At 40.7% G+C, this 25,316-nt stretch overlaps 2 protein-coding genes across 10 annotated transcripts in view; both read right to left on the bottom strand.

Moving 5' to 3' along the window:
- The window catches only part of AFAP1 (actin filament associated protein 1), a 111,423-nt gene extending 102,290 nt beyond the window's left edge, over positions 1-9,133 (bottom strand). For both annotated transcript variants that reach the window (XM_039728913.1, XM_039728912.1), the window contains exon 1: positions 8,992-9,133. The gene's annotated coding sequence lies outside the window, so the exon portion shown is untranslated. The remainder of the gene's footprint in view (positions 1-8,991) is intronic.
- Positions 9,134-18,669: 9,536 nt separating this feature from the next.
- The window catches only part of ABLIM2 (actin binding LIM protein family member 2), a 130,460-nt gene continuing 123,813 nt past the window's right edge, over positions 18,670-25,316 (bottom strand). For all 8 annotated transcript variants that reach the window (XM_039728840.1, XM_039728838.1, XM_039728839.1 and 5 more), the window contains one exon: positions 18,670-20,425. In XM_039728840.1, the coding sequence (XP_039584774.1) occupies positions 20,312-20,425 (114 nt within the window). In that variant the 3' untranslated portion in view covers positions 18,670-20,311. The remainder of the gene's footprint in view (positions 20,426-25,316) is intronic.

Below are 25,316 nucleotides of genomic sequence, written 5' to 3' on the forward strand. Positions count from 1 at the left end.
AACCAAGCTAAGGTTTGATCCCTATTTGCCAGAGTGCTTTTTCTTTATGTGGTTGTTTTACTTTAAAGCTGGTAGAAAACCCCAGAACAGCTGGGTTTTTGTATGGGTTGTATGTCAGGAAAACTAGCCCAAATGACCCCAAGTCTTAAAGATGGATTTCAGCCTTTGCTCCCATAAAGTACAATAAACTTCAGGGCAATCTGAGTTTGCACTTATATCCTGGAGCCTGTGGGTGTGCTGACCATAAACCAGACCGGAATCCCAAGGGCAAGAACAGCAGAGTTCCATAATATTTTAGAAGATGTTACTGTGGAAAAAAAATTTTTTTTGAAGGATTTAAAAATGGTTGAGGAAGTCTAGAAATCCCAAAACATCATACCTCTTCAAGGCAACTTTTTGCTTCCGTTTGAATCTAATCAGTATTTTAGTTGTTTCTTTGGGACAGTCAGTCATTTGGGCCTTAACACACATATCTACTTACCCTTGGGTTGTCGGGAGAGCTACTGTTTACAGACAAGCCTTCACTACAACTTATTTTTTACACTCAGACCACTTTTAAAAGTAAAATGGTTGAACTATAAGCAAGAAGACAGAAAAATGAGAGATCTGAAAAAATGAGGTCAAAGGGGGGACAGCTCTCAGCAAGATTTTCCACATATGCAAAATCTAGCCTCAGTGTTTTGCAAACAACAATAAAGAGGAAGATCCAAAGGGATGTGAAGGAAATTGCTGTGTTGAGAGGCTGTGAGGCTCAGTCACTGCAGACAGACAGGAACAGTAGTCAACTGGAGACTAATGGAAACTTGAGTCACACTAAAATTAACTGTTGCATTTTTGGGGCTTGTTGAATACAGTTTGCTCCAGATTAGCTCTGGAATAATGCTCAGGATGTGGCTGTCACAAGGGGAAAGGTGTCTTGATGGCCACAAGCTGCAGGGGTAGAGGCTAGTGCATGCTGAGTTGCACCCAATCCCACTGCCCCTGCCACTGACAAAAAGTTAAACAAGACTGGTCCCAAAACCAACCCCTGAGGAACAGCACTCGTCATTCATTTACTTAAAGTCTAGTGCTTGCATAAACACTTTTCTAGGCTCCAGGGAAAGAAGACCAAGAATATGAAAAAAGCAAACCAAGGACAGCAGAAAGTCCCAGAGAGGATGAAAAGTTCACAAGCCACAGGAACAGACAAATTTTCCCAGAGAGGGAACAACTCTTCCTTTCCCCAGAGAACACTTGTTTTGTTTATCTGAGGTTTTTGGTGTGTGCTTTCAGCTGTCTGCATGTTTGGGGGCTTGTTTTCATTAATTTCTGAAGTGAGAGACTTAGATTTTTTGATTTGGGTTTGTTTTTTTAAGGTCCCCAGCTGTTTTTTTTTCCTTTTAAATGAAACCTTACTTGTTAAATATCCCCTTTTTCAGCAGAAATAGCTAACCTTGGAAATAGGATTGTTTTTGTAACCAGGTGGGGTCCCACCCATCTGCACTCAGCATTATTCATACTGGCCCTCATCCAGAATTTTCCCCAAGACTCTTCAGGGTGGATTTCATTCCTGCTAAGCTCAAAACAAAATGCTGTGGCCTGACCTAGCTCCTTGCCTCCTCTCAGCTCTCCTGGTTCTTCCTGAAGGACCCACCATGCACCCATCATTCCCCCTCTAAGGAGACTTGCAGCTTTTCATGGTGCTAATGACAAACACATGGTGCAGACAGAGGGCTCAGGCAAGGAGAACACTTCTGTACATTCTCAGAAGCTCTTCACTCTGAATATTTTTTCCCCCTTCCAAGAACCAGATATTTTCATTTTCCAATGGGTATTCTTTTGATAATGCTGTGTATTAACAGAGCTTAGAACTACTGAGCTTCCTAAAACTTTCAGATATTTACTTTCTTCAGCCTGGTCTCCTACAGCCAGTGACAAATCCAGTACTTCACTCTATTCCCTAGCATGGACTGCATTACACAAATAAATCCCACTCTCCAAGGGGCAGTTTCTTTCTGGTAGATCTGTGCTAAGATGCAGCAGCAGAACAGCATCAGAGTGGCCCCTGTGCAGCTCAGCTCCCAGCCACCACTGCCCTGGTGACACTGGGCAGCCCTGCTCATCCCTCTGCCTTTTGCATTAGCTCTCTTATTTTCAATCCTGCCATTTTAGCACTTCCTCATTACTGCCCACCTTGTGTGCAGGGCTGAAACCATGAATTTTTGGCAGGTCTGACCTGCAGCAGGCAGCCAGCTGGTTTGCTGCATCCTCCTGAAGCAGGAGCCCCCAAACCATGACACAGGACTGAACATCTCAGACCAATTCCAGCTGGCAGCTCTCCCTCTCCTCCTCACCCTGCTGCTGAAATGAGGAAAGGGCAAAAACAGCAGAACTAGTTCCATAATGTTTTAAAAAATGTTACTGCTGAAATGGGGCTGCTCTTGCCTTTGGACTCTTAAACCTCTCTACCAAGTATTTGTGCCTGGTTGCTGGAAGCAGAAAATGGAGAAGAGGCAGTGCAGTTCTGGGCAGGCTCCTTGCCCCTCAGGTTTGCTGTCTGCGGGGCAGGGACCGAGCATTGCAGCCACTGCCCTGCCAGTGCAGCAGTGGGGCTATAAAACCTGTCAAACTGACACAGCACACACTGAGGAAAAACACAAAAGAAATTATTTTCATAACCAGCTAGCCAGCTCACGTGATTTCTTTTTTCCTGACAGAATAGATAACCTTTTGCTAAATGTATTTCACATTTTATGTGCATTTTCCTTGCACCTGCTCATTTCATATGACATTTCAAACTTCCTTGCCCAGATCTGGTACCAAGATGGCCTCTGCCAAGAATTGGCTGGTTAAAAATCACAGACATTACAGATCACACCCTGCTGCTGGCCATCAACATTAGCAGCTTGAAGCTCAACGCCTTAATCTTTTACTCAGAAATATAACAGTACATTTATTTATCTATTAGCCATTAGCCATTTTTCTCAAAAAAATATGACAAAGGCAGCTCTACCACATCTATCTCCTACACATATACACACTATCTATATACATCTACATCTTCATTTTTGTATATCACCATAAAGGCAGCTAGAATTACACATACAATAGCAATTCTGCCTGTCCCCATTGCTTCTTCGTCTCCCATCTACCTGTCAGCAAGGTCTGTGCTTGCAAGCAAGTCAGGCACGAGGTGACAACCTGTCACACTGTCACCGTACTGAGCCCAGGAAAGGAAAGCAAGGACATTTTATCTACTGCAGATGGCAAGAAAAGGAGAGCAAAGGAATTTGAAAATGGCAATGAACTTGGTGTAACAATGAAAAAATGTAAGAACACACAGTGTTTTAAACTCTAGTAAAACTCCATAACCAGACCAAGGTAAATAAGGAAAACCAATCAACCAGAAAACAAACCAGCCTTACAGGGTGTTAATGATGTTTTGCATGCTGAAAAAGGAGATGTTGCAGCTGATCAGCTGACCTTGGCTGCTACATTATGAACTCTGGAAGAGACCTAGAGTAGCCTTCAAAGGCTACTGACACATGACCCCACCAAAAAAAAAAAAATCAAACCACTTAATCTGAGAAAGCTATGTTATTTCATATAAGAATTAGAGAAGTCTGAAAACACTTATTTATTCTGTAACATTTACCTCTGTAGAAAAAACCTGAATTAATCTAACTACATAAATTCTTTTGTAAAAATAATGCTGAAGATTAGAATGGGACTGAAGAGCATCACCTGAGAAATGCTAAAGCTGCAATTCAAATATTTGTGAATGAGTTCCAGTGCCATTGAAATGTAGTGATGTCTCTTCCACTGCTTTACAACCATCATCTTTTATTAATCAGCTCAAAAGCACACGGCAAAACCAGAAATCTGCCTACAAAGCTGGCACATATGGGAAAAGCTCACTCCTGGTTGTTTTATTTTAAACAAACCCTACAGTAGCTCCCATTGTTTGTTTGTTTTTCCCCCCAGACTAGACAGCATGTGGCTTATGAGCCACACTGATAGATGCGATAAAGCTCCTGCCAGATCTGATTGATGATGGCACTAGGAAGTGCTGTGAAGGTCACAGTGTAATTCTCCCTTTGCAGCTGCTCCTGGCAAAAAATGGTAGAGGAAAATAAAATCTGGATCTGCTAATTGCTAATAACAGGGAAATTCTGTCCTTACCTTCTCCTCTCTTCCAGTTTCTAACAGGAATGCCATAAGCATGTGTAACCGATGAGAGACCAGATAAGTTTCAAAGACACACTTAAACATCCTTTAATTGACCAAAAAAAAAAATCTATCCACAGCAACTGGCCAAATATTGAGCCTTTATACTTTAAAGACAGTGCAGAGTAGTTTAGCATGAAAGCTGCACATGAAACAGCTTTTACTATTTGCTCTTCTGGAAAACTGAGATAACATACCACTACATATTCCCTGTGAAGGAGTGCTATCTCTGATGGTGTGAATATATGAACTAAGCTCCTTTCCCAAAGTCTATTCATTGTAAATGAACAAGGCAAGCATGCTCACTAGAAGTGGCTACTGGCAAGCCAGAGCATCAGTCACTCAAGTGGGACACCAAAATCCTCTTTTCCATAGATGTTGCGATGTCATGAGGACACTGATAAGAGACTTTGGGGAATTCACAAGCATGATATAATGACAGTCCCCTAATGAATAATATATATTCACAGCATAACTCATAGCAATTACCTCACATGCAGTGTTGTATTTCTTGGGGGTAAGATGTTGTTATCTTTGAGACATCAGCTACATTACAGATTAAATTTGAAACCACTTGTGTACTCTTTTCTGGCTCTCACTATTAATGGATGGAAATATTTTTATACAGCATTTTGTACTCACAAAGATTTTGGCACAGTAAGGCCATTACCAACATCTGTCTTAAAGAAAGATAGTCTTTATCACTCAGCTCAAAACTACATAATGGCAGAGAGATCTTGGCAGCAGGAATCCCCCAGATAGTTAAAAAATCCCACCACTATGTCACCATAAAAGGAATAAGACACTGATTTTTTTTTTCTTCCCTTTTCCAGTTTAGGAAAGAGATTTAGAAAAGACAGGTCAATCAGTTTGCTCCTTTTACTGCCAAGCATAAACCATCAGTTTTTAAAATACCAATACATGCAAAGAGCAGTATCTATACAAGATCCAACTGATAAAAAAATCCTCTTAGGAGTCCCTTTCCTAGATTTCTTGATGAACACTGGCAAAACAGAAAAGAGATACTGATTTATCCTTTTCACAGCCTCCTGTATTCTCCAAGGGATACTCTAAGAGAGGCAACCACCAGCAGCTCATTTGGACATTGCTGTTTTGAGGGTGCTCAGCACCTTTGGCAGTCAAACCTTACTATGCACAATGAGTCATGGCTGATTTTTGCTAGGATGCCAAAAGGGGAAACTTTTTTTGCCATTCAGGTTTCAATTACTTGCCCTATCTCTGGAAAATAGAGATTATGTCCCAAAAGACTGTTACCTGCTATGAGATATCCCCCACTGCACAAACACAAGTTGTGTTCCTGCAATACTATTCACTACCACTGCCCACAGCAGCATGTCTTTTATGACCTGGAGAGTGAAGAGTTAACTTCTGATCACAGAGGATCACAGAACTTCGGAGGGATCTTAAAGATCATCTAGCAGAGGAAGAGCAATTGAATCTACACATAGTGTTTTAGAGCACTGATGCACTAGAAAAGGCAAACCTTCATGTGTGTACCCTGCACTCTGAGCTCAGGGTCACCCCATGCCACTGCAGCTACGTGCCTTCCTACCTGCTCATTCTGTGTTGACAGACTGCTCTAGCTATGACTTCATGCAGACACTCCCCAAAAAGACATCTGGTATGGTCTTGAAAACTTAAATTGCTCTAAGGTCAGCTTGGGATGCTTCAGAGTAGGAAAACTAATTCCTAAAACTAATTCCTCCTAAACAATCCTTACAGATGGAGGAGTACATTTAAGATCTGGCTTTTTCAGTCCTTCACCTAAACCTCAGAGTTCACAGTACCGGCAGTCCTCAGGCTGACTTCCACATTTCTATGAATCTTGCTGGATTTGAATATTAGGAGTTCAACTGTGAGCCTAAGAACACTTTACATTAGAAGTATATTGATCTGGAATAATACATACTGAGTGTGTAACACAGTCACCCACCCAGCCCAGACAGCGTTTCTATATTAGATGAAACACTATTTGTCAATGGGATGATGAGTCAGGGAAGTCAGAACCATACCAGTAGCTAGGTGTCATTCACACCTGAAACCAGTTGAACTGCACAGCTGGAAGGGATGCATAATTTTTTTGAAAAATTGCCATAGTACACTTTACTATGACTAACCCAAAACAGCACAGAGTAGACTGAGCTGTACAGGAGTCTGGAGGTGCAAGTCCTTGCATCCCACCCTCCCACCCCAGCAGGAGATCTGAAAATGAATATAAAGTACATTCCTTCCTCCTCCTCTTCCTCCTCAGGAAACAAAGAGCACAGCTTTGAACAAAGCACTTAACCAGGCGGGCTCCTGGATACCACACTCCCCCTGACTGACCTATCAGACACAAAACTTTTGAAAATGCATGGAAATTAAATCAGTCGACTCCAGATAGCATCAACCAGCCCTGAACTGCTGGCTCTTTGTCCTGAGGCAATGTCACAAGGGAGACTGCAGCAAGCAGCAGGGCAATACAACTCCTGGTCTTACAGCAAGTTGTCTTTGCACCACTGAAAGGAACAGCAGAATTGGTTGTACATGTACCAAATACAGCCTGTCCCACTGAGACTTCAATATTTGGGTTTTGGGTTTTATGTCTCAGACAGCATCTCTTCAACTCTGAGAACTTCAGGAGACAAAAAGAAAAATCATCCTTCGCTGAGATTGTAAAATTTTAAAATAGTGTGACTGGTTGATTTATTGAAGTCTTGCATTTTACCCTATCCTTGCTGGCACTGCTTCAATACTTCAGTTTCAACCCCACAGACCTTCCAAATCCCTTCATCTAAAAATCTATCCAAGCCACAGGAATACAACATAACACTGTGACTTTTGATGACAAATTTCCTAGGAGACACCAAACAGTGCCACATATCACCAAAGGCAGTGAGTGTCTGCTCATTGTTCTGTTTGCCGGCTTGTCACTGCAATCACTGGCTGACACACAAAGAAATCTGTAGATCCTTCTTTTTGAAATCCATTTCAAATTCTTCTTAAACCCATGTGGGACCCTATAGCCCCAGAAAGCCAGGATGCTCTCCCTCTGGATCCAATGTAGCATTTGCTCTTCTTTTACACCAGTTCTAAAAGGAAAAATGGTTTGTTCAAAACAAGAAAGTAATTGTGCCGTTCTTCCCATGGAAACCACCAGGAGGCATGAGGGATGACGGAAAGGCACCAAGTGCCCTCATCCGAGAGCACTGATGGATAGATCCATCTGGCTGCCAAGCTGCTCCCTTGTGCCCCTGCACCGGCCATTCTCAGAAAGGCACACAAAAAAAGGTTGACAATACTATTATTTTCGTGAATGGAAAAGAATGGCCCTGTAACACTTGGAGCAAACAGTAGCAGAGCACCTGCAAGGGCGAGACACTAGTTATGGAATAATCATTAATTGTTATGGATACCTCTGAGAACTGAACCAAGCCATGCCATGACATTTTTTTCCCTATGGAACAAAACAAAGGGCTGCACAAAGAACAGCAGAATCTGTTGCCTTAAGAAGCCCTAGACCTCAAGTACATTATTTAACTGGATCTCTCTGGTTTTGAGATTTATCATTTCATAGTTGGACCTCAGCCGCAAACTTCAGTAATACAATAAACAGAACAGGCACAGGCACACCAAGTGTTTGCATGAAAATGATCATAAAGCATCCAGAGAGGAAATGAGCTAAACACTCCTCTGTCTCTCACATGTGCCTTATGTTGCCTTTCAGAGTGTACATTTACCCAGCTGCACTATCCTTTAGGGCAGGTGAATGCCTGGGTTGCCGAGGGATGCCTGCCTGAATCCACTCACCTCCGGCCACTCCAGAGCTTTTAGCTTATGGAGCGACTCCTGGTTTTGGCCGTTCTTCTGGCTCTTTTGCCGCCCATTATTTTCCTACCGCCTAAATCTTTGGCAAGTTTCCTCTAAGCCCTCCACACAAGACACACACCGCGCGTAGGACCGACAAACTCGAGCTTCCAAAAAACCTCTCGGTGGAAGCAATGGAACCACGCCGCTGTGACCGGTCCCCCCCAGCCTCCAAAGCCAGGCTGCTTCAGCTCGAACCTCCGCTCGGCAGGAAATACTGGAGGGGGTCGGCCCGGGAAGCCGGCGGGATGGATCAGGAAAGATGGTTCTGTTCGCCTTTGCCCTGACTGACTCCAGGACTGTAACATGATGCAATCCCCCGGCTGTGATGAAACACATCAAATGGCCAAGCCTGCGGGGAGACCACCTCTGCCCACCCCACAAGGCAGAAAACAAGGAAGCTCGCAGCGCTACAAAGCAGCCGGGCCGGTGCCTTTCCCGGGAAGGGGTGCGAGTTTCGGGATGGCGGACAGAGGGCCGGTGCCTTTCCCGGGAAGGGGTGAGAGTTTCGGGAAGGCGGACAGAGGGCCGGTGCCTTTCCCGGGAAGGGGTGAGAGTTTCGGGATGGCGGACAGAGGGCTGCGCTCCGGAGGATCTCGGCCGGGCTCCTGCCTTTCCACAGCCCGGGCAGGGGCCGCCACCGCCCGATAACCGGGTTCTCTCCAGCTCTTTCCATGTGCTGCCCCAGGCCACGAAAACGAGCGAGACTTTTTTTTTTTCCTAATTTTTTTCAGCATTTTTTTCCCCCGGTAAACCTACAGCTTTCCTAGCACGGGCTGCCTGGAGCAGCGGCTGAAAAAAAGCCCATTTCTGAATCCAGCCCTTCCCCTCCCTGCCGCGCTCCCTTCTCCGCCCGCAGGGCTCGGCAGGGATGCTGCCCGCGGCGGGCGGGAGCGAGCGGGGCCGGAGCCCTCCTACCTTTGCGGCCGTCCTGCGGCGGCTGCCGGCACAAAGCGGCCGAGCGCGGCTCCTCCCGCGGCTCCTCCCGCAGCCCCGCTCTGCCGCGGAGCGCAGCCAGCGCCGCGCCGGCACGGACGGCGGGGAAGGAGGGGACAGGCGGGGCGGGAGCTCCCACCGCCCCCGGGCCCGGCCCGCCCCGCGGGGAGGGGACAGCGCCGAGGCGGAGCCAGCGGAACAAAGGCGGGAGGGGGAGCGCAGCAGCGCCGGGTGTGGGGCAGGATGGGGCAGGTGAGCGAGCCCGAATGCTCCTTGCGAGGCAGATCAAACCTGGGCTGCTTGCCCCAGAGTAAAGCCTCCCGGGAGCTGGAGGCTTGTTCCCGAGTAAAGCCTGGAATAGTGCCATGTCACAGCGGGAGCCTCAGTGCAGCCCCTGCCCTTCCCATTCCTGCCCAGGAGATGCTGTGACCTGGGCGCTGAGGAGTGGAGGAATAACATGGGTTTGGGGCACAACGAGCATGTCTGCATCTAGCTAAAATTTAAGCTCTTTTGTTGAAATGGTGTAAAATCATGCACAAACCCAACACGGATTTAACACCTGGTTCCATCATCTTAGTTTAGCTTGATGAAAACCTGATCTAAATCAAGGTGAGACTAAGGTTTATATTAGTTAAACCTGCAGGCTTCAGTTTGTAACAAAATTGCTGAACCTGACCAAACTTACATAGGGGCAACCTGGATAAACATGTTCGAACTTTGAGAAATCCATTTATTTTCCTCCCTGTCCATACAGAAACTGAAAATCTGAGGTCAAAGAATGTTACTAAAAGAAGAATATTAGTCATAGCAACTTTTGTCTTTAGTCCAGCTGGGTGTCCGAACTCCTTTAACTTGGGCTGGATGCACAAGTGTGCTCTTGTGAGAAATATTTGGGGAACATTGGACATGCAAGTGCATAATTCTGTACAAGCTTGTAGCTTACTCTATACCATAGAGTATGCAACTTGTTAAGCACCTTAAATTTTGATTAATAAAATTTGGTTTGTCTGTCCAGGTTTAATGTGCTCTTCTGTCCTGTTTCATCATCCTCAGTCATTCCAAGAAGGTCATACCAAAGGTAACAGGTTTGACCAGAGAAAATTCTACTTAGTCAGCATGTACTCTGTGTGGCCACTTAGGATATGCATGAGATCTCTGTAGCCCAAAACAGGGGAGCTGAATTCACAGCCCAACCTTTTCAACAAGTATTACTTAGCCTAAAATCTCACTTTCAGCTGTTCTCTTTCTTGTATGCCTTTGGGTATGGGCAGGGAAGGGCTTGCCTACTGGATGAGCTATTGCAGCAGCAGCCTGCTCCTACCTGCCTTTTTGTATTCTGCTTGTTGAGAGTTGGCAGGGGGAGCCTTGGAGTACTTAGAAGTAGTGATTTTTTCAGGCAATAGTAAAGTGCTTAGCTGGTCTTGAAAAAATTAAACCACAGCTCCTCTTCTCCATGGTTCAATTGCTTGCAGCTATTGCTCTCTTTGAGCTATTTAATTTGTATCATGACCTGTAAAATATGATCTCTAGGGAGAACAATCCAATACTTGGCTGTAAAAGCACAGCCCTTGGCTACTGTGGCACATGCAGTACCACTGATTTGTATGCTTGCAGTGAGCACTTCCACTATTTGTTGGCTTTACTGACTCTAGTTCAATTGTTGTTGTTGTTTTTTGTGTTTTTTTTCTTTTTATTTTAATGCACACATCACATTAAGTAACATTTCAGCCTCTGCCTGCCCTAAGACACTCTGTGGTCTGTAAACAGGGCTCTTGGTTTAGCAACACTTCAGAGTATTTCTTCCACAGAAATGTCCTGAAGTTGTTAGGAAGCTGATCAGCAGAGAAACACAGATGAGAGAGAGTCATCACAAGACCAGCAGGAAAATAAGTACTTTGTACCCTCTGTCAGATATGAAAGTGAGATAACTCAAGGGTTTGTCCTTAGGCTGTTGGAGAGATTGGTAAAGACTACATGTCTTTTGGTGGTAACTCCACAGGGACTAAATAATGGGCCATCTATCATAAAGACAATCATCAGACAGCACAAGCTGCTCCTCATGGACAAGCTCTCTCAAATGCTGAAAGGCCTCAAAAGGACTTTTCTCTTATTTGAATTTTTAGTTTTCACAATGCTACACTTCAAAATGGCATTACTCCTCCACTTTTTCATTTGTACATATGCATTCTCTAAGCTACTTCAGCTGCAAAATACGACTTAGTGATTTATTGAATTTCTTCCCCATGAATCTTTAATGACACTACTTAAACACAAATTCTATTTTATAGAATTAAAAAGAATAGCATATAATTCACCTAGAACATAATATCATCAAAATAAATCAAGTGATTCCTAAGGAATTGCTTGCAGGGAAACTGAAGTCACATCATTAATAGGAAATCTGAGGTCCACAGTAAGTGTACGTCATACTTTGCACCCAATAAACTTCTTAAACTAATCATCTTTTAACACAAAGCAGCAGAAAGCAAATCTGTGTAAATGTTCCTATTTGAAATACATGTCCTCCAGCTTGAAAAAGCACTTTTTAGCTTTAAGACCAAATATTTATGCAGTGTTCCAAACTGTCTTTATTCTCAGTAATTCATTATATTCTACTCTATCAAGGGTAACTTCATTACTGTAGAAATAATCTTCACAAGCTTTAGGCAGGACTTGGTGAAGCTTAGTCATAGGGATCCCAAATCTTCCTGTAATCTTCTTAGCACTGGTTATCACAAAAGAAAAAAAATTATCAGAGCAAAGAAAAATAAAACAATCAAGTAGTCCCAGCAGTAAGGTATCCAAATAGACTTGTTTACAAAACTGGGACTTTAACCATCAGATAATCTGTAGTGTGTAGAAACAGAGAAGTCATGACAATGACAGACCATATTTGTTATCTTTAGGATGTGCTTAGAAGAGTTATTTATGCATATTTTAAGTTTCTTTTTCCCTTGGAAAATCAACATTGGATGAAATCTGAGAAACACAGGCATGAGAAAAAAAATCTCCGACCATTTGTTGTGATTTATGTCTTGTAAGGTACTCCAAGCAATTTGGATTTGGCTCACTTAAGTAATGTAAAAAGGCAGGAAAACAGTACTTTAGGCATTTAGAAGTATGGGTCAGTTTTTAAAGATACACTGAATTCCACTTCAGATCTGCCTTGGACTGAGTCCATGACCTGACAACTCACTAGTTTAAGAGGCCCCAAAAACTCAGCAACATCCTATTGAGAAAACAAGTGTAAGAAAACCCATTGGATGCTCCAAGTGATGACTGGTATTCCCTGAAAGTCTGCTCAATACTTTTCAGTAAGACCTTCCAAGGTGCCTGTACAAGATTGTGTTCTTTATTTTCAGTACCTTAAAGTGAAATCATAGCTTTAAGGAAAAGCCTGTATGTTCTTCATATTCGGTATCAGACAGACTGTAAAATAATTTGTCTCTTTGGATTGTTTTTTCCTTTTTCTTGGAAGGGGGGTTGAGCAGACAAAATAAAGCCTAGAATTGGCAAAATGTTGACTTCATGTGAGACCCCACACTGCCCTGTGACACTGGTGTGTCAGGCAGGGAGGTCAGGCTCCCTGGAGCAAGCATCAGCTGCCTCCTGATGCGTCCCACCTCCTGCCCTCATACTGTATTGCCAGGATGGTCTCAGGGAAGAGTGAAAAGCAGGCAAAAATACTGTGCAATCTGGGCTGTCAGGAGATGGAGTGACATTGCAGCAACTGCCACTCTCTTCAGTAGAACATATTGATGGCAGGGTTTCAAAAGCAGGAGGCAAGTTACGGCTTTTTAGAACAGAAATCTTCTTCTGTTACTTTGAAACCATAATTTTCAGTAAAGAAAACATCACTTTCTGAAGTTGTCTCAGACTCAAGGCATTTACAGACTAGGAATAAATGTATTTTGCAAGTAGAAAAAAAGCTCTTGATAAAGATAGGGTCTTTTTTCCTTTCTTATAATATACTGTGTTCCTGTTACAGCAGAATCTGTTGTTATTAAGAACCTAATAGCATCTTTTTGATTTCTTTAAAAGAGTATAATGAGTTATTTCTTCTTGGGTCCCACCTAATTTCCAGATCCACTAGGGGAAAAAGTAATCATATTTTAGATACACTAGAAAAATTTGTTTCAGGAATCTTGTAGTGCTGAGTACATATATGTCCCAAACTTATACAGCAGAAATGCCATTCACCCTTGTGCAAAAAGCAAATTTGAAAAAGTGTGCATAATAGAAACTTCAAGAGCAGGGATTATGCTGCTTTTCTACAGGCCTCTCCTTACTCTCCACACAGGTAGGTCATGTGTGTAACAAAACTATCTGCAAGTAAATTCACAGAGGTGTAAATACCTCAAATTAGGCTCTTGATTTTGAATCAGAGCAAAATAAGGACTATATAAAAAAGGAGAATATACATTTTACAGAACCTTCATGTGCAGGTAAAAATAGTTACTTTCCACTTATATTCTTCTGTTTGAACTAAACATAGGCAAACAATCCTTCCTTGTGATTTCAGTTCTGGAAGAAATTCTGTATAACCTGACCTTTGCATTCTGGTGCAGGTATGAACACCAGTGATTTCAGTGGGATTAGCATTTAGTTACTGACATTTTCAAAATACTATGCTAACATCCTTTTATTAAATGCATTTATTAAATGCATTTCAGAATCGCTGAAAAGTAACTCTGCCTTTGGGTATTACTAACTTGAAAAAAAATCCTATTCTTGTAATTTTACCTCTTATAAATTTAGATTTTATATTAAAGTTGAATACAATAGGGGAAGATTTTCTCTAGGTCTTGCTTCCTTGCCCCTGCTTTCTTTGAATTCAAACAATATTGGGCCAATAATGGGATCATATTGAAAGATAAATTTTAGCTTCTATTATGTATTTGTCTCCTGTGCCATTTAAAATGGAGTAAATTATTTCAGTAGTGTTTGATTATTGCATTATTTTTATTGCACTATAAAAATAATCAGTTTTTATACTGAAAAAAAAGGATTAAGACAAAGAAATGCAATTTGAAGAATTTGATCCTTATACAGCACTGTATAAGGCACTCCTGGAACTTCCATCTGTCAAAAACCAATTGTGAGATGAAAAATGACTAGTATAAAATTGGGAAAAATGCAGAGCTCAAAGTGTTTATGCTCCACATCCACAACTTGAGAGAAATTTTTTTTTAAAGTCTGACTAGCAAAATTGTCAAGTGACATGAAGAGTTTTAACCCTGTTCCTCAAATGAATTATTCCAGGTCAGAGCATTGAAAGGAAGTTCAGACAGACCATTAACAACCTCAGTTGTTTAATTTGCTATCAATCATGGTGCTTTCTTAATTATCAGTTAATAGAAAAAAATTTATAGCAGTATAAATAACAATGACTCATGTCAGAGTTCAGAATCATGTCCACTTGAATGGAAAAAAACCCCAGCAATTTGCAAGAGTGAGGTTAGGTCAAGCAAGGCATCAGCATAATGTAGATCTGTAATAAAAAAAAGTCAAAGACATTTTTAGTTTTCTTCTTTCCCACCTCCCCTCTGCCCATAAAAAAAAAAAAAAAGTCACATTGCTTGACATAACATGGCAAATAGGAAGCCTTTATTCTGTCAGACCTGAACACAAGGCACAATGGGCTGAGGGGAATTTGCAGGAGAGCTATCACTGGCAAAGAAAGGCTTTAATCTCAAAAGAAATAAAACATATTGCAATTTTTAGTGGAGAGAAAAGGCCGAGGATGTAATGAAAAAATGTATCATAGCAAATGGAACAAACAGGTCAAGAGCAAATCACCCATGACACAAATGTCACCAGATTGAAAACCAGAAATCAATGCTATCCACACTTGTAACAAAAGACAAACACCTAATAGCTGGGACTAATGCCCAAACTGGGATACACTCACCTGTGTGGGACACGAAGCTTTTGCCTGGTTTTGGTTTCCTCCTGATCCCTCTGGAGCTGCTGCTTGTCCAGACTGGCAGGGAAGGACTGGCTGGGTGCTGCAGGCGTCTGTCCAAGCATTACAGACATGGAACCTACCTACTTACCTGTGGGCACAGATGCCAAACACCAAGGGGAAGGAAGAAAATGTCCTAAATTGTGAAAAGTAGCAGCATTTAGAACTAATTTCTCTGAGCTGTAACTCACAGAGATGGAGAAACAAGCTGCTGCAGTATCACAACAAACTGCAATTTGCTGAGGGTGCTTCATCACCTGGGAGTTAAACTGCTGAGATCCTGCTTTTCATGGCCATGTCCTTTTACTGAGTACCACTTTTCCTAACAGGGCTTTTCACAGACTAGAAAAAGTGAGAAGGGATACAAAGACTCAAAAAGCCTGAGCCAGCACCTCCTATGAGCTTTAAGGACTTACCCATATCTCAGAGGCAGCTTGGATATAATGAAGGGGTGCAAGCCTCAGTATAAATTTACATGTACAAGAGAGTCACATCTGTCATTCTGATATTAATAACAGCCATCTTTTTTTAAATTTTTAATTTTTGAGGCACTAAAGATATATGAAAAATGGTAGCCACAACTGTGACCTATCAAGTAATCACATTGGTCAAAGGTCAGTTGAGGTCTTAGGAAGCTTATAAAATGATCCTGTCCTTTTTCTCACACACAAATCAAAGGGGCAGGAGAATATAAGGACAGTGAAGCTCATGCAGCAGAGTTGAGTGCCAGACAGAACTGCCTGGGATCTCATCCAACTCATCTGCAAATAACATAACAGCATTTTCCTGCAGATATGTGAAAAGGTTAGTAAAATAATTGGTCTGTCTTGGTCACACTTGGGAAATGTCAAATAGATGGCTCCTGAAAATCAAAACGTGGGATGTAAGACCAGGCATCTCCTTGGTCTGAACTGTGTATTTTTGCCCATGTAAAATTAGCCTTATCTCAGAGGGTTATTCTCAGATTCCAGGTACTGTCTCACAACTATGTATTTTCTTGTTTCTGCAATTACAGGTTTCAGAGTTCTCCCCTGAACCATGAGGAAAAGAAATGGCAGAAGGTCAGACAAAAACGTCCAGCCTTCTCAGACAGCTCTAATGGCAACCTGGCATGCCTGGTTTCCTAGCTGGAATTGTTGGGAAGATATTCCTTCAGCAACCACAAAACCCCATATATTCCTTTGTCTCAAAGACTGTGATGATGAAATGCTACCTCTTTTATTGCTGAGTTTGAAACATGTCTTCTTTAAAATACATGAGGTGAGAATTAGGTCATACATAGGGCTGACATGAGCAGCTGAGACAAACAGCTCAGATCCAAGAATGAAAATGAAATCTCTGACAGAATTCCCCTGCTTCTTGTGCACATATCAAAATAAGTTTCTCCAAGAGCTATATTGATCCTTTTGAGCTGCATATCCATATCCATACTTACAAAAATGCTAAAAGGCAGCATGTCCTTGAAAACAAGACTATAGAACAGTAACTTAATAACTCTAAAGAGCATTATCTGAAAAACAGCCTATGATTTGTTGAGACTCAGTTTTTTACTGCCAACACCAGACCACACTATCAGATGGAATATTCTGGCAAAGTCTTATCTCATTACTCTGAATGCCTTTTCCATTTCATAATCCTACATAAGATTAGCATATGGAACCCTATTAAAATAAACCTGAATATTTACTACCCACATCAGTCTATGCACATTTAATTAGACACTCAAAGTTCCTGAAGGAAAACAACATGCCTGAAATTCCAATTTGCAATTTTTAAATGGTGAAAACACGATAGATTTTAGAAACAGAAATCTTGTATTCTCTGGTAGAACATGGTTTATGGAGTTTAGGTGATGTACAGGCAACTTAGCAGTGAAGTAAATTACAATGCTACTCCCTTTATGGTCTTTTTACACTGGTACATTTAACTGGTGCCAAATCCAGCACACAATATCATACTGTAAATGTGAATTTAGTTAGGCTAGAGAGCATAACTGAATAGGTCACTGCACCATATGACAGGAGATGCTTTAAATATAGGGTGATACACTGGCATGTATCATGTGAAAAAACGAACAGCTTACTGAGCTGTGCCACCTTTGCACGAACAGACATCTACAGACCATTTCAAACTTTCATGGAAATGAAATAAGGACACACAAGAGTACTTGTTCATCTAAAGTCAGCAAAGGTTTTGTGTATGGAAGCCAAAATTCCTTTTTGGTTTTGGCTGGTAGTAGGAACGTAAGTTGATAAACTGACTGTCTTCTAAAACATTTTTGTGTGTTTGGCATTGAATGCATGCCTGTTTAGTGAATAGTATAATGAGCACAAAAAATTACTGTGTTAGGGAATTTTGTGAGATCTCTGCAACTCAAAGTACTTTCTTGATTGCTTGAGAGTGATTTGGTAACGTGGTCTAGGAACTGCCAGTGGTTTTAAGACTGGTATTCCACCAATTAGTAAAAACTGGCTTATTTCCCCCAATAGACTGTAGGCATAGAATTAATTTCATCCAAGATTAAGTAGCCTGCAATGTGGACTTCTGCAGAGGCATTGCCTTTCTTTATACTCAGTATATTTCTTTATATTTCTTTATATCCAGACAGGAATATGATAGGGGCAAATCATCTTGCATTTTGAACATTAGGATGTGAATGAAGCTTTTTTTCTCTTCACTGACCATAAAAGGAAGCACAGAATGATAAAGGAATTTGTTGCAAATATAGAAAGAGGAAGGGGTACAACTCCTAATAGAGTTGGGCATTGTGGTAAGAACTGATGCTTGTGAGCTAAAAAGTCTAGATGGGGGTATGTAAACCAAGAGCTGTACCTGATTTAGCTCAGGTAGGACAAGGACCTTCAAGAGACACTTTTAAGTCTTGACATTATACCAGATGAATAGCCTCAAAACAGTGCAAATGGGTCAAACAGCTCACATGAGCTCACCTGTCATCCTCACCTGTCATCAGTCACGCATCTGCTGGTGCATAAAACAGTAGAGCAGCACAGAGCTGCTGATTGCCTGTGGTGCTCAGTAATGCACTTTTCCCTTACAACACGGGTAGAATCCTACACCAGTACAAAAGCTGCTGTGGTTAAGAAATTTTCATATTATTTATGAAAATCCATACTGAACTTGATCTGCACTGATACATGGATTTCTTTGATTAACCTGAGATTTCCTTAATTCCTGAGAAGATGCCTGTAATCAATATGATGCCCCAGGAATGTGTGGATGAGAAGAGTGGTCATCCCCAATGTCAAACTTCCTCATAATAGTTATCCAACCAATTGTTCTTCTGGATTTAGTTTCTCATAGTTGCAATGGACCCTGCTGGTCACATTTTGGATTGGCCCATTTCACTGGGCTGCCAGTTTTCTCAAAAGAATGCAACAAGCTACTCTGAGGTTGAAGAGCATCATGGATGTGGTGTATATGTGACTGGGAGCTCTCATTTGAAACTGGCTAATGGTTCCCTGCACAGGCTGGTGGTTCTGTACAACACCAGTGAAGCAGCTCCTGCTTGGTGAGATGTGACAGCTGCTTGGTTGTTTAAATCAAGACCAACTTTACAGTAACTTGACATTCAGAGGTACACTCCACGCTCTCAGTGAGCAAATTTAATGCAAATTAGGGAAGACCCTATCCAAAGAAATATGATCTAAAAAAATATACACACATTAGCAAAGTCATTCAGTTATGTCTTTGTTTTAATGAATTTTTTTAAACATTTGTATCATCAGACAAAACATTTAGGTAATGAGAAAATATTTATTTCCAACAGCATGGACTTTGAAAGTTAGTTGGAAGAAGGCATGTTCAATGCTATGATTTTTCCAATGCTGGGTCAGTTGAAATAGTGTGTTTGTAGTGCATATATTAACCAGTTACCTTAAGGAAATGCAAAAAGACATAGTGAAGTAGGAGGTGAGTACAAACATCCAAGGCAGTAAAAATGCAGAATACTGACACATGGCTGAAAAATGTACTTTTTGTAATGCTCATTTAGTACCACAAAAACTAGCAACTCACTTTAAAACATTCTTTGTCAGCAACCATACCTCTGACCAAATGAAACTATTAAATTTAATACAGTCTTTCAGCTGGAAGAGAAATTAAGGTCTAACACTTGTATCAAATGCTTAGATTTTGTTAGCTTTGCTTGTTATTTAAGATAGTTTCAAGGTACTGCACCAGTATCACATAGTTTGTTTTTTTTCAAATTTACTTGTACAGAAACATGCAAATAGTAATGCATGAGGGTTTTATGGATTTGATTCTAATTGTCTGAATTATTGATAGAGCACACCAAGCTTTTTTTGTTACATTTTATGCTGAACTGTTCCATTTCCACATCTACTAAATGCCATCACAGTTCTCATGGCTTACTGTGTAAAGCTGGAAAGTTGAGAAAGTAAGAATGCCTTCACTTAGGACATATATTAATGAAAATAATTCTTTTATAGATAGATATATCTATCTACATAGTAATTAAGATTACATGGTATTTTATCAGCATGAAATGTAAAAAAAACCATTCTTCAAACACCCCAAGCTAATAGGAAAACACAGTCAACTGGCACAATACACTCTTCAACCAGTTTTATATAAGGCTTCAGTTTTCCTGATGAATGGAACTAAATCTTAGTAGGTCTGTATACATTTTAGTAATTATAACCGTTTTATGTCACAATATATTCTTAATAAAATAAAAACTCTGGTGTTGTAATTAAAGATAGCTAGTTACCTTCTAGACAAATATGATCTTTTAAAGAGTACACTGTGTTTAAATATAAGAAGTAGAATTAAGGTGCTTCCATATTTCTGCTTTCATTCTTAAAAAGTACCACAGATAAACAATTACAATAATTGCTTGCGGATATGCTTTTCTTTGGCTTTTACCATATTTTTAATAGCATCTGATCCCCCGCTGGAAAATTTCTATAATAATTACTTACTTGGTTTTGTAAAAATTGCATTATAAAACTGAATGGAACAAAATGTTGGATGCATTTCCTGTGTACAGCTACACTTTTCTCTCTTCCTTTCAGAATTTCCATTTGCATCAAGCAATAAATGCAAGCAACAATAAATTTAAAGCTAGATTTTTTGCACATTGTAAACTGGGGAGGACCAGGAGTTACTGACAAAACCAGCTGGAAATGCAAGATTATCAAATTCTCTGTATCCCAACACATTACCATCTAATCTGTCTTGTTTCCCCAACACATACTAACACAATGAAGCTGGACAATGGTTCAACAGCAAGTGCATGTGATAGTTCTGGCAAGACTATTTTTGTTTTGATTAAGCACATATTTTATCCGGGAGGGTTTAGAAAAGCAGGGCCTTTTTCTTCAGGTCATTGCGCTTCCAAAGTGCCAGACGATCAAATTCCTCAATACTCATTTTGAAGACTTCCTGGAACTCTTCAGGGGACAAATGCCTCTTGAAAATGAAAATACAAAAGATATCATTAAGCTTGTCTGTGCACAGGCATATTTCTGCCCTAAGTTTTAAGACACACCACAAAATAATGCATTAGGGTTTGCATTTAAATTCCAAAACTGTTTCTGGAAAAGACTGCATCGAAACTGAATGAGCTCAGAGTAGCTGGGAAAGGAAATTATTGATGGCAATAGTTACTTTAAAAAAAATCTTTTCAATACAGTTCTAACTGAACAGAAGCTATGGTTTTTGGGAAAAAAAGTATGTTTATCCAGAGTGCCTGATGACAGAGCACACTGAGACAAATTTAAGTTATTCCAGGACTTTAAAGAGATTGATAACAATGTAATTTCAGAATTGGATTTGTTTTGCCTTGATCTTTAATAAAAGTGCTGGACACCACACTGGTCCACAAAGAGCGACCTTGTAACAAAGGAGAGAGCATACTGCTAAAATCTGAAATCCAAAATGTGCTTATCCATTGGGAGAGACTCTAGTAAAAAGTTCAGCTGGATAAAGTAGGGCGTTTTTCAATGTCAAGAAATATGCTTCTATTTGATGTTTTCATGCTTTAATATTAAACAAAAATTAAAAACAGATAGAGAAAAAGGGAAGACATCCAACATAAAGAACTGGAAGGAGGTAGGATAACAATTCCCTAGCAATTATTAGCATCCACACTGAAAAGGTAGAAAAGGTAAATATGTGAATGAATTTGGAAGTAAAATTTTACTTTCCATTCATTAACAAAGACTTCATCTTTCTTATGTAATTTACTCAAGAAATTATAATAATTTACTCAATAAATTTTTTGTAAGAAGTCATTATATATAATTACTTTGAATGGTTATCATGGGTTCTTGTTTAAGAAAGGACAGACTTGATTCTTTTAAGCAGGACTTGTTTTTTTCCCGTGAGATTCCACATATTCAGAACAACAGTGACTAAGATCTTGGAACTGAGCCTTCACTTTTCATTTGACAAATGACAGCAACCCACCATAAGCACTGCTCGTAGCATGGAACAAACACACCATGCATATTTAGCAAAGGAGATCATTTTTCACATGAAAATGAACAACATCTGACAATGTATTCTAGAAACAATCCCTCACTGACAGAATTTAATTCTATTTGGCTCAGAAAGAAAAAGTAACTTCTCTCTGCATTGGTTTTTTAAGAATATTTTCCTGGTAATCCAGTGGACAAATGCAAATAGTTTAACTTTAGCAATTTCCCACAGCAAGGAACATGTCTGTAGGCTGTAGGATTGAAAACTGGATACTTTGCTCTGGATGAGCAAAGTGTGTAATATTTTATTGTATTTTACTTTCTAGGTTATGGCTAAGACTTGAGACATCTCCTCACTCAGGAGAAAACAGTGGAAAACTGTAATTCTTACTCAGAAAATGAGGAAGCCTATATACCCTTGCAGGGAAAGCTACCTTGCCAATCTTCCAAAATCATAGAAAATTACATAAAACTTTAAAAGGACTATGTTTTCACCATTTTTCTTTTCCTGAGGTAATTTACACCATGTATTATGAGAAACTGCTGTGGTCTCATTAGATCTGCTCCAGTACTGAAGGTCAGTGGAGGAAAACTCAAGGAGCCCTAAATCACCCCTTTCCTCCAGAGTGCCAAACATTTGCTGCATCTTCCCCTCCTAACAAAGCTGCCACCCATCTCAGCACAAGCTGTGCAATTCCCCCTTCCCTCTCCAGTGTTGCACTTTGCCATTTATCCTTTTGCTTTGCCCTCAGGCTTAGTGAGCTTTCCATCCACACGCAGCTATCCAAGCCAGAATTAATTAGCTGTGCTCTGTGCTCCTCTGCCTGTGCCCAGATGACACCACCTTCATTCTTTGCATGCACTCATTTTCTATCTCTTATACCTAAGTTTTGTTTTATAACAGCACCATTTTTTTTCCTCCTCACAGAAGGTCTCATTTGGTGCTGCCTGCTCCAAAAGCAGGTGACAGCTTCCAGCCCAGGGACAAAGTGACTGAGATGGGGAAATCATAAGCTCACTTATTTCCACATTAATTCAATTAAGAGAGTTTCTTTGCTTTTAATTTTCTTCCACATATGCCCTCATCTCAAGGACTAACAAACTGACTTCCATATTAGCAGTTTCTTACTCCATCAATTCTTTATCCACATGCAAAAACAATTCTGGTAGAGGGGAACATTTTCCCTTTGGTCTGAACTCTCTCAAATGTTTGGCACTCTGAGAATGCCAGTCTGTCCCCAGTGTAAAATATTTCCTGCTGCTGTCCCTGCATCTAAGAAGCTTTCACCATACCCTTCTTAAGCACCATGGGCTCTAGATTTGGGACTGACCTTAGAAGCAGCAATGACTTAAGTTCTGCCTTCAAATTTGGAATAAAACCTTGGTCCCAGAAAGATATCATCAAACTGGTAAAGCTTCAGATAAAGGCAACAAAAGTAATCATGGGTTGCAGTTTGATTTATGAGAAAACACCAAAAGGCCCAAGTAAGTCTGAGCTCAGCCAAATGATGACTAAGATAAAATATGGTAATATCTACAAGTATTTGAAGGTTCTAAACACGAGAGGAATGCACCAGTGTCAGAAGTTTATGGTCACACTTTTCCATGTGTATGTGATACTAAATTATGCCTCCACTGTGGTTGGGACTTTCCTAACAGCTTTCCTCAAAGCTTCAAAACCCAGAGCTCTTCCCAAACCTAAAGGCAGAAAAAATGCACCAGTAAGAAATCCTTGACTGATTAATCTTTCTTCTCAGCTATTGGAATATTAATTTACCTTAACTGAAGCGTTACCTTCTCTCATTAGTTAAACAAAAGAAGGGAAATTGAAAACTATGAGCAGGGAATATGAAAGATATTTATCTTGAGGTATGAGAGAAAATGGGTGAAGCTATGCTGTACAAGGCCAAGAACATAATTTCCTTTTTCTTTTTTCACTAATGGCTCAGCTTAAAATATCCAGCTATGTTAACAATACATCACTGGGCTATTAAAGGAAGGAATGGCCAAACGTACTAGTAAAAGCAACACTCATTCCTCTTTTTTTTTTACTAGAGTTGGCCTTGTTTACATAGGAAGTCTGGGTGTTTTACAATGTGCTAGTAAGTGATTCCTAATTCCCTTTGTGACAGTTTGGCCATATTCAGGCAGCTTAACTCAATCTCCTCTGCTGTGCATCATCAGCAAGGCTGGGCACGTTGCAGACACTGAGGAGAGAAGAGAGGACTTACCAAGGTCCTGTTCTGCCCACACTCTGAACTCACTGAGGTCATTTTGGAAGCTACACAATGATGTTAACATGATGCTACCTGAAAACCTTGATGAAAGATAAGGTAAACAATTTAAAGATGATTCTTCACTATGATGACTGCTATACTGGACCTTACAGCATCAGAATATCAGCATTTGTTGTATAGTTAAGTGTGATATTGCTACAATAGAAAGGGCTATGGCATCATGTTGTTTTGATAAAATTGTATTAATCTGAGGCTTTTATTAAGATATACAGAACTAAGCAAGGGCTGAGCTAAACCTCCCCACTGCACTGCAGCCACTAGAACAGAAAATCCTCATCCTCTGTGAAACACAAACATGAAAATGAGCAGTACAGACATGACCTCATTTTTTACTCTCTCAGAACAAAAGTCATTAATTGCACATTCAATTGCTTGCTCCACAGTGTTATCTCAGAAAGAAGTGGTGCCTTTCACTACAAATTAATGAGGCTTGTCTCTATTTCTGTGGTCTGCTAAAAAGCCAGTAATAATTCTAAACAGAGTTATAATCTGTATTTAATTCAATGAGATTTCTTTTCCCCAAGAATAATTTAGCTCTCAATGGAATTCAGAGATGCTCAAAATCAATACACAGTGTCATGGTTTCACTGCAGCTGGCGACCCACACAGCATTCACCCATTCCCACTAGTGGGATCAAGGAAAGAATTGCAAGGGTGAAAGCTGGAAAACTGATGTGTTGAGATAAAGACAGTTTAATAGGGAAAGAAAAAGCCACACACACAAGCAAAGCAAAACAAGGAATTAATTCACTGCTTCCCATGGGCAGGCAGCTGCTCAGCCATCTCCAGGAGAGCAGGGCCCATCATGCATAGCAGTTACTTAGGAAGACAAAAACTCCAGATGTTCCCCCTTCCTGACCATGATGTCATATTGTCTGCATTATCCCATTTGTCAGTTTGGGTCACCTGTCCTGGCTGTGTTTCCTCCCAGCCTCCCATTCACCTCCAACTTCCCTGCCAGAGTAGAGTGTAAGACCTTGGCTCTGTGTAAGCTCTGCTCAGAAGTAACAAAAACATCTCTATATTATCAACCCTGTGTTCAGCGCGAATCCACAACACAGCCCCACACCTGCCACTGTGAAGAAAATGACCCCAGCCAAAACCAGCACTTAGGAACATGGCATTTGTATGGATAAGTCACAGGAAGACAAAATTGCAGTTCACCTGCAGCCATCCTGCAGTACATGGTGACCAGGGGGTGCTTCACAAGCATCCCTCTTCTGTGTCAGTAATTGGATGGGAGTCCTCATGTGAACACCTGCTGATGTAGGAAGCTCAGAGGATATCCTACTTCCTCATTAATCAATATTGAACCAATGAAAGAACTCAGTGAATGGCAGCAGGTGATGAGTTGAAGACTAGAAAAATCAAGGTCCTAATTCCTAGAGGAATTTGAAACCTCAGCTTTGTTTCTCCTTTGCTCTTTGTTTTGCTGTATTCATGGGTAATGACACTGAGCACTACACTGCCTTTGTTTGAATCTGTGGTGATTCTTTCAGCTGTCTCTCTGAGACACTACTCTGCACTCTTCTTTTATAGAGTGAAATTTTAACTACCTGTCTACTTCAATTTGTTTTTATTCAA

Source organism: Passer montanus, unplaced genomic scaffold (genome assembly GCF_014805655.1).
Source record: "Passer montanus isolate IOZ18808 unplaced genomic scaffold, ASM1480565v1 scaffold67, whole genome shotgun sequence".
NCBI classification, from domain to species: domain Eukaryota; kingdom Metazoa; phylum Chordata; class Aves; order Passeriformes; family Passeridae; genus Passer; species Passer montanus.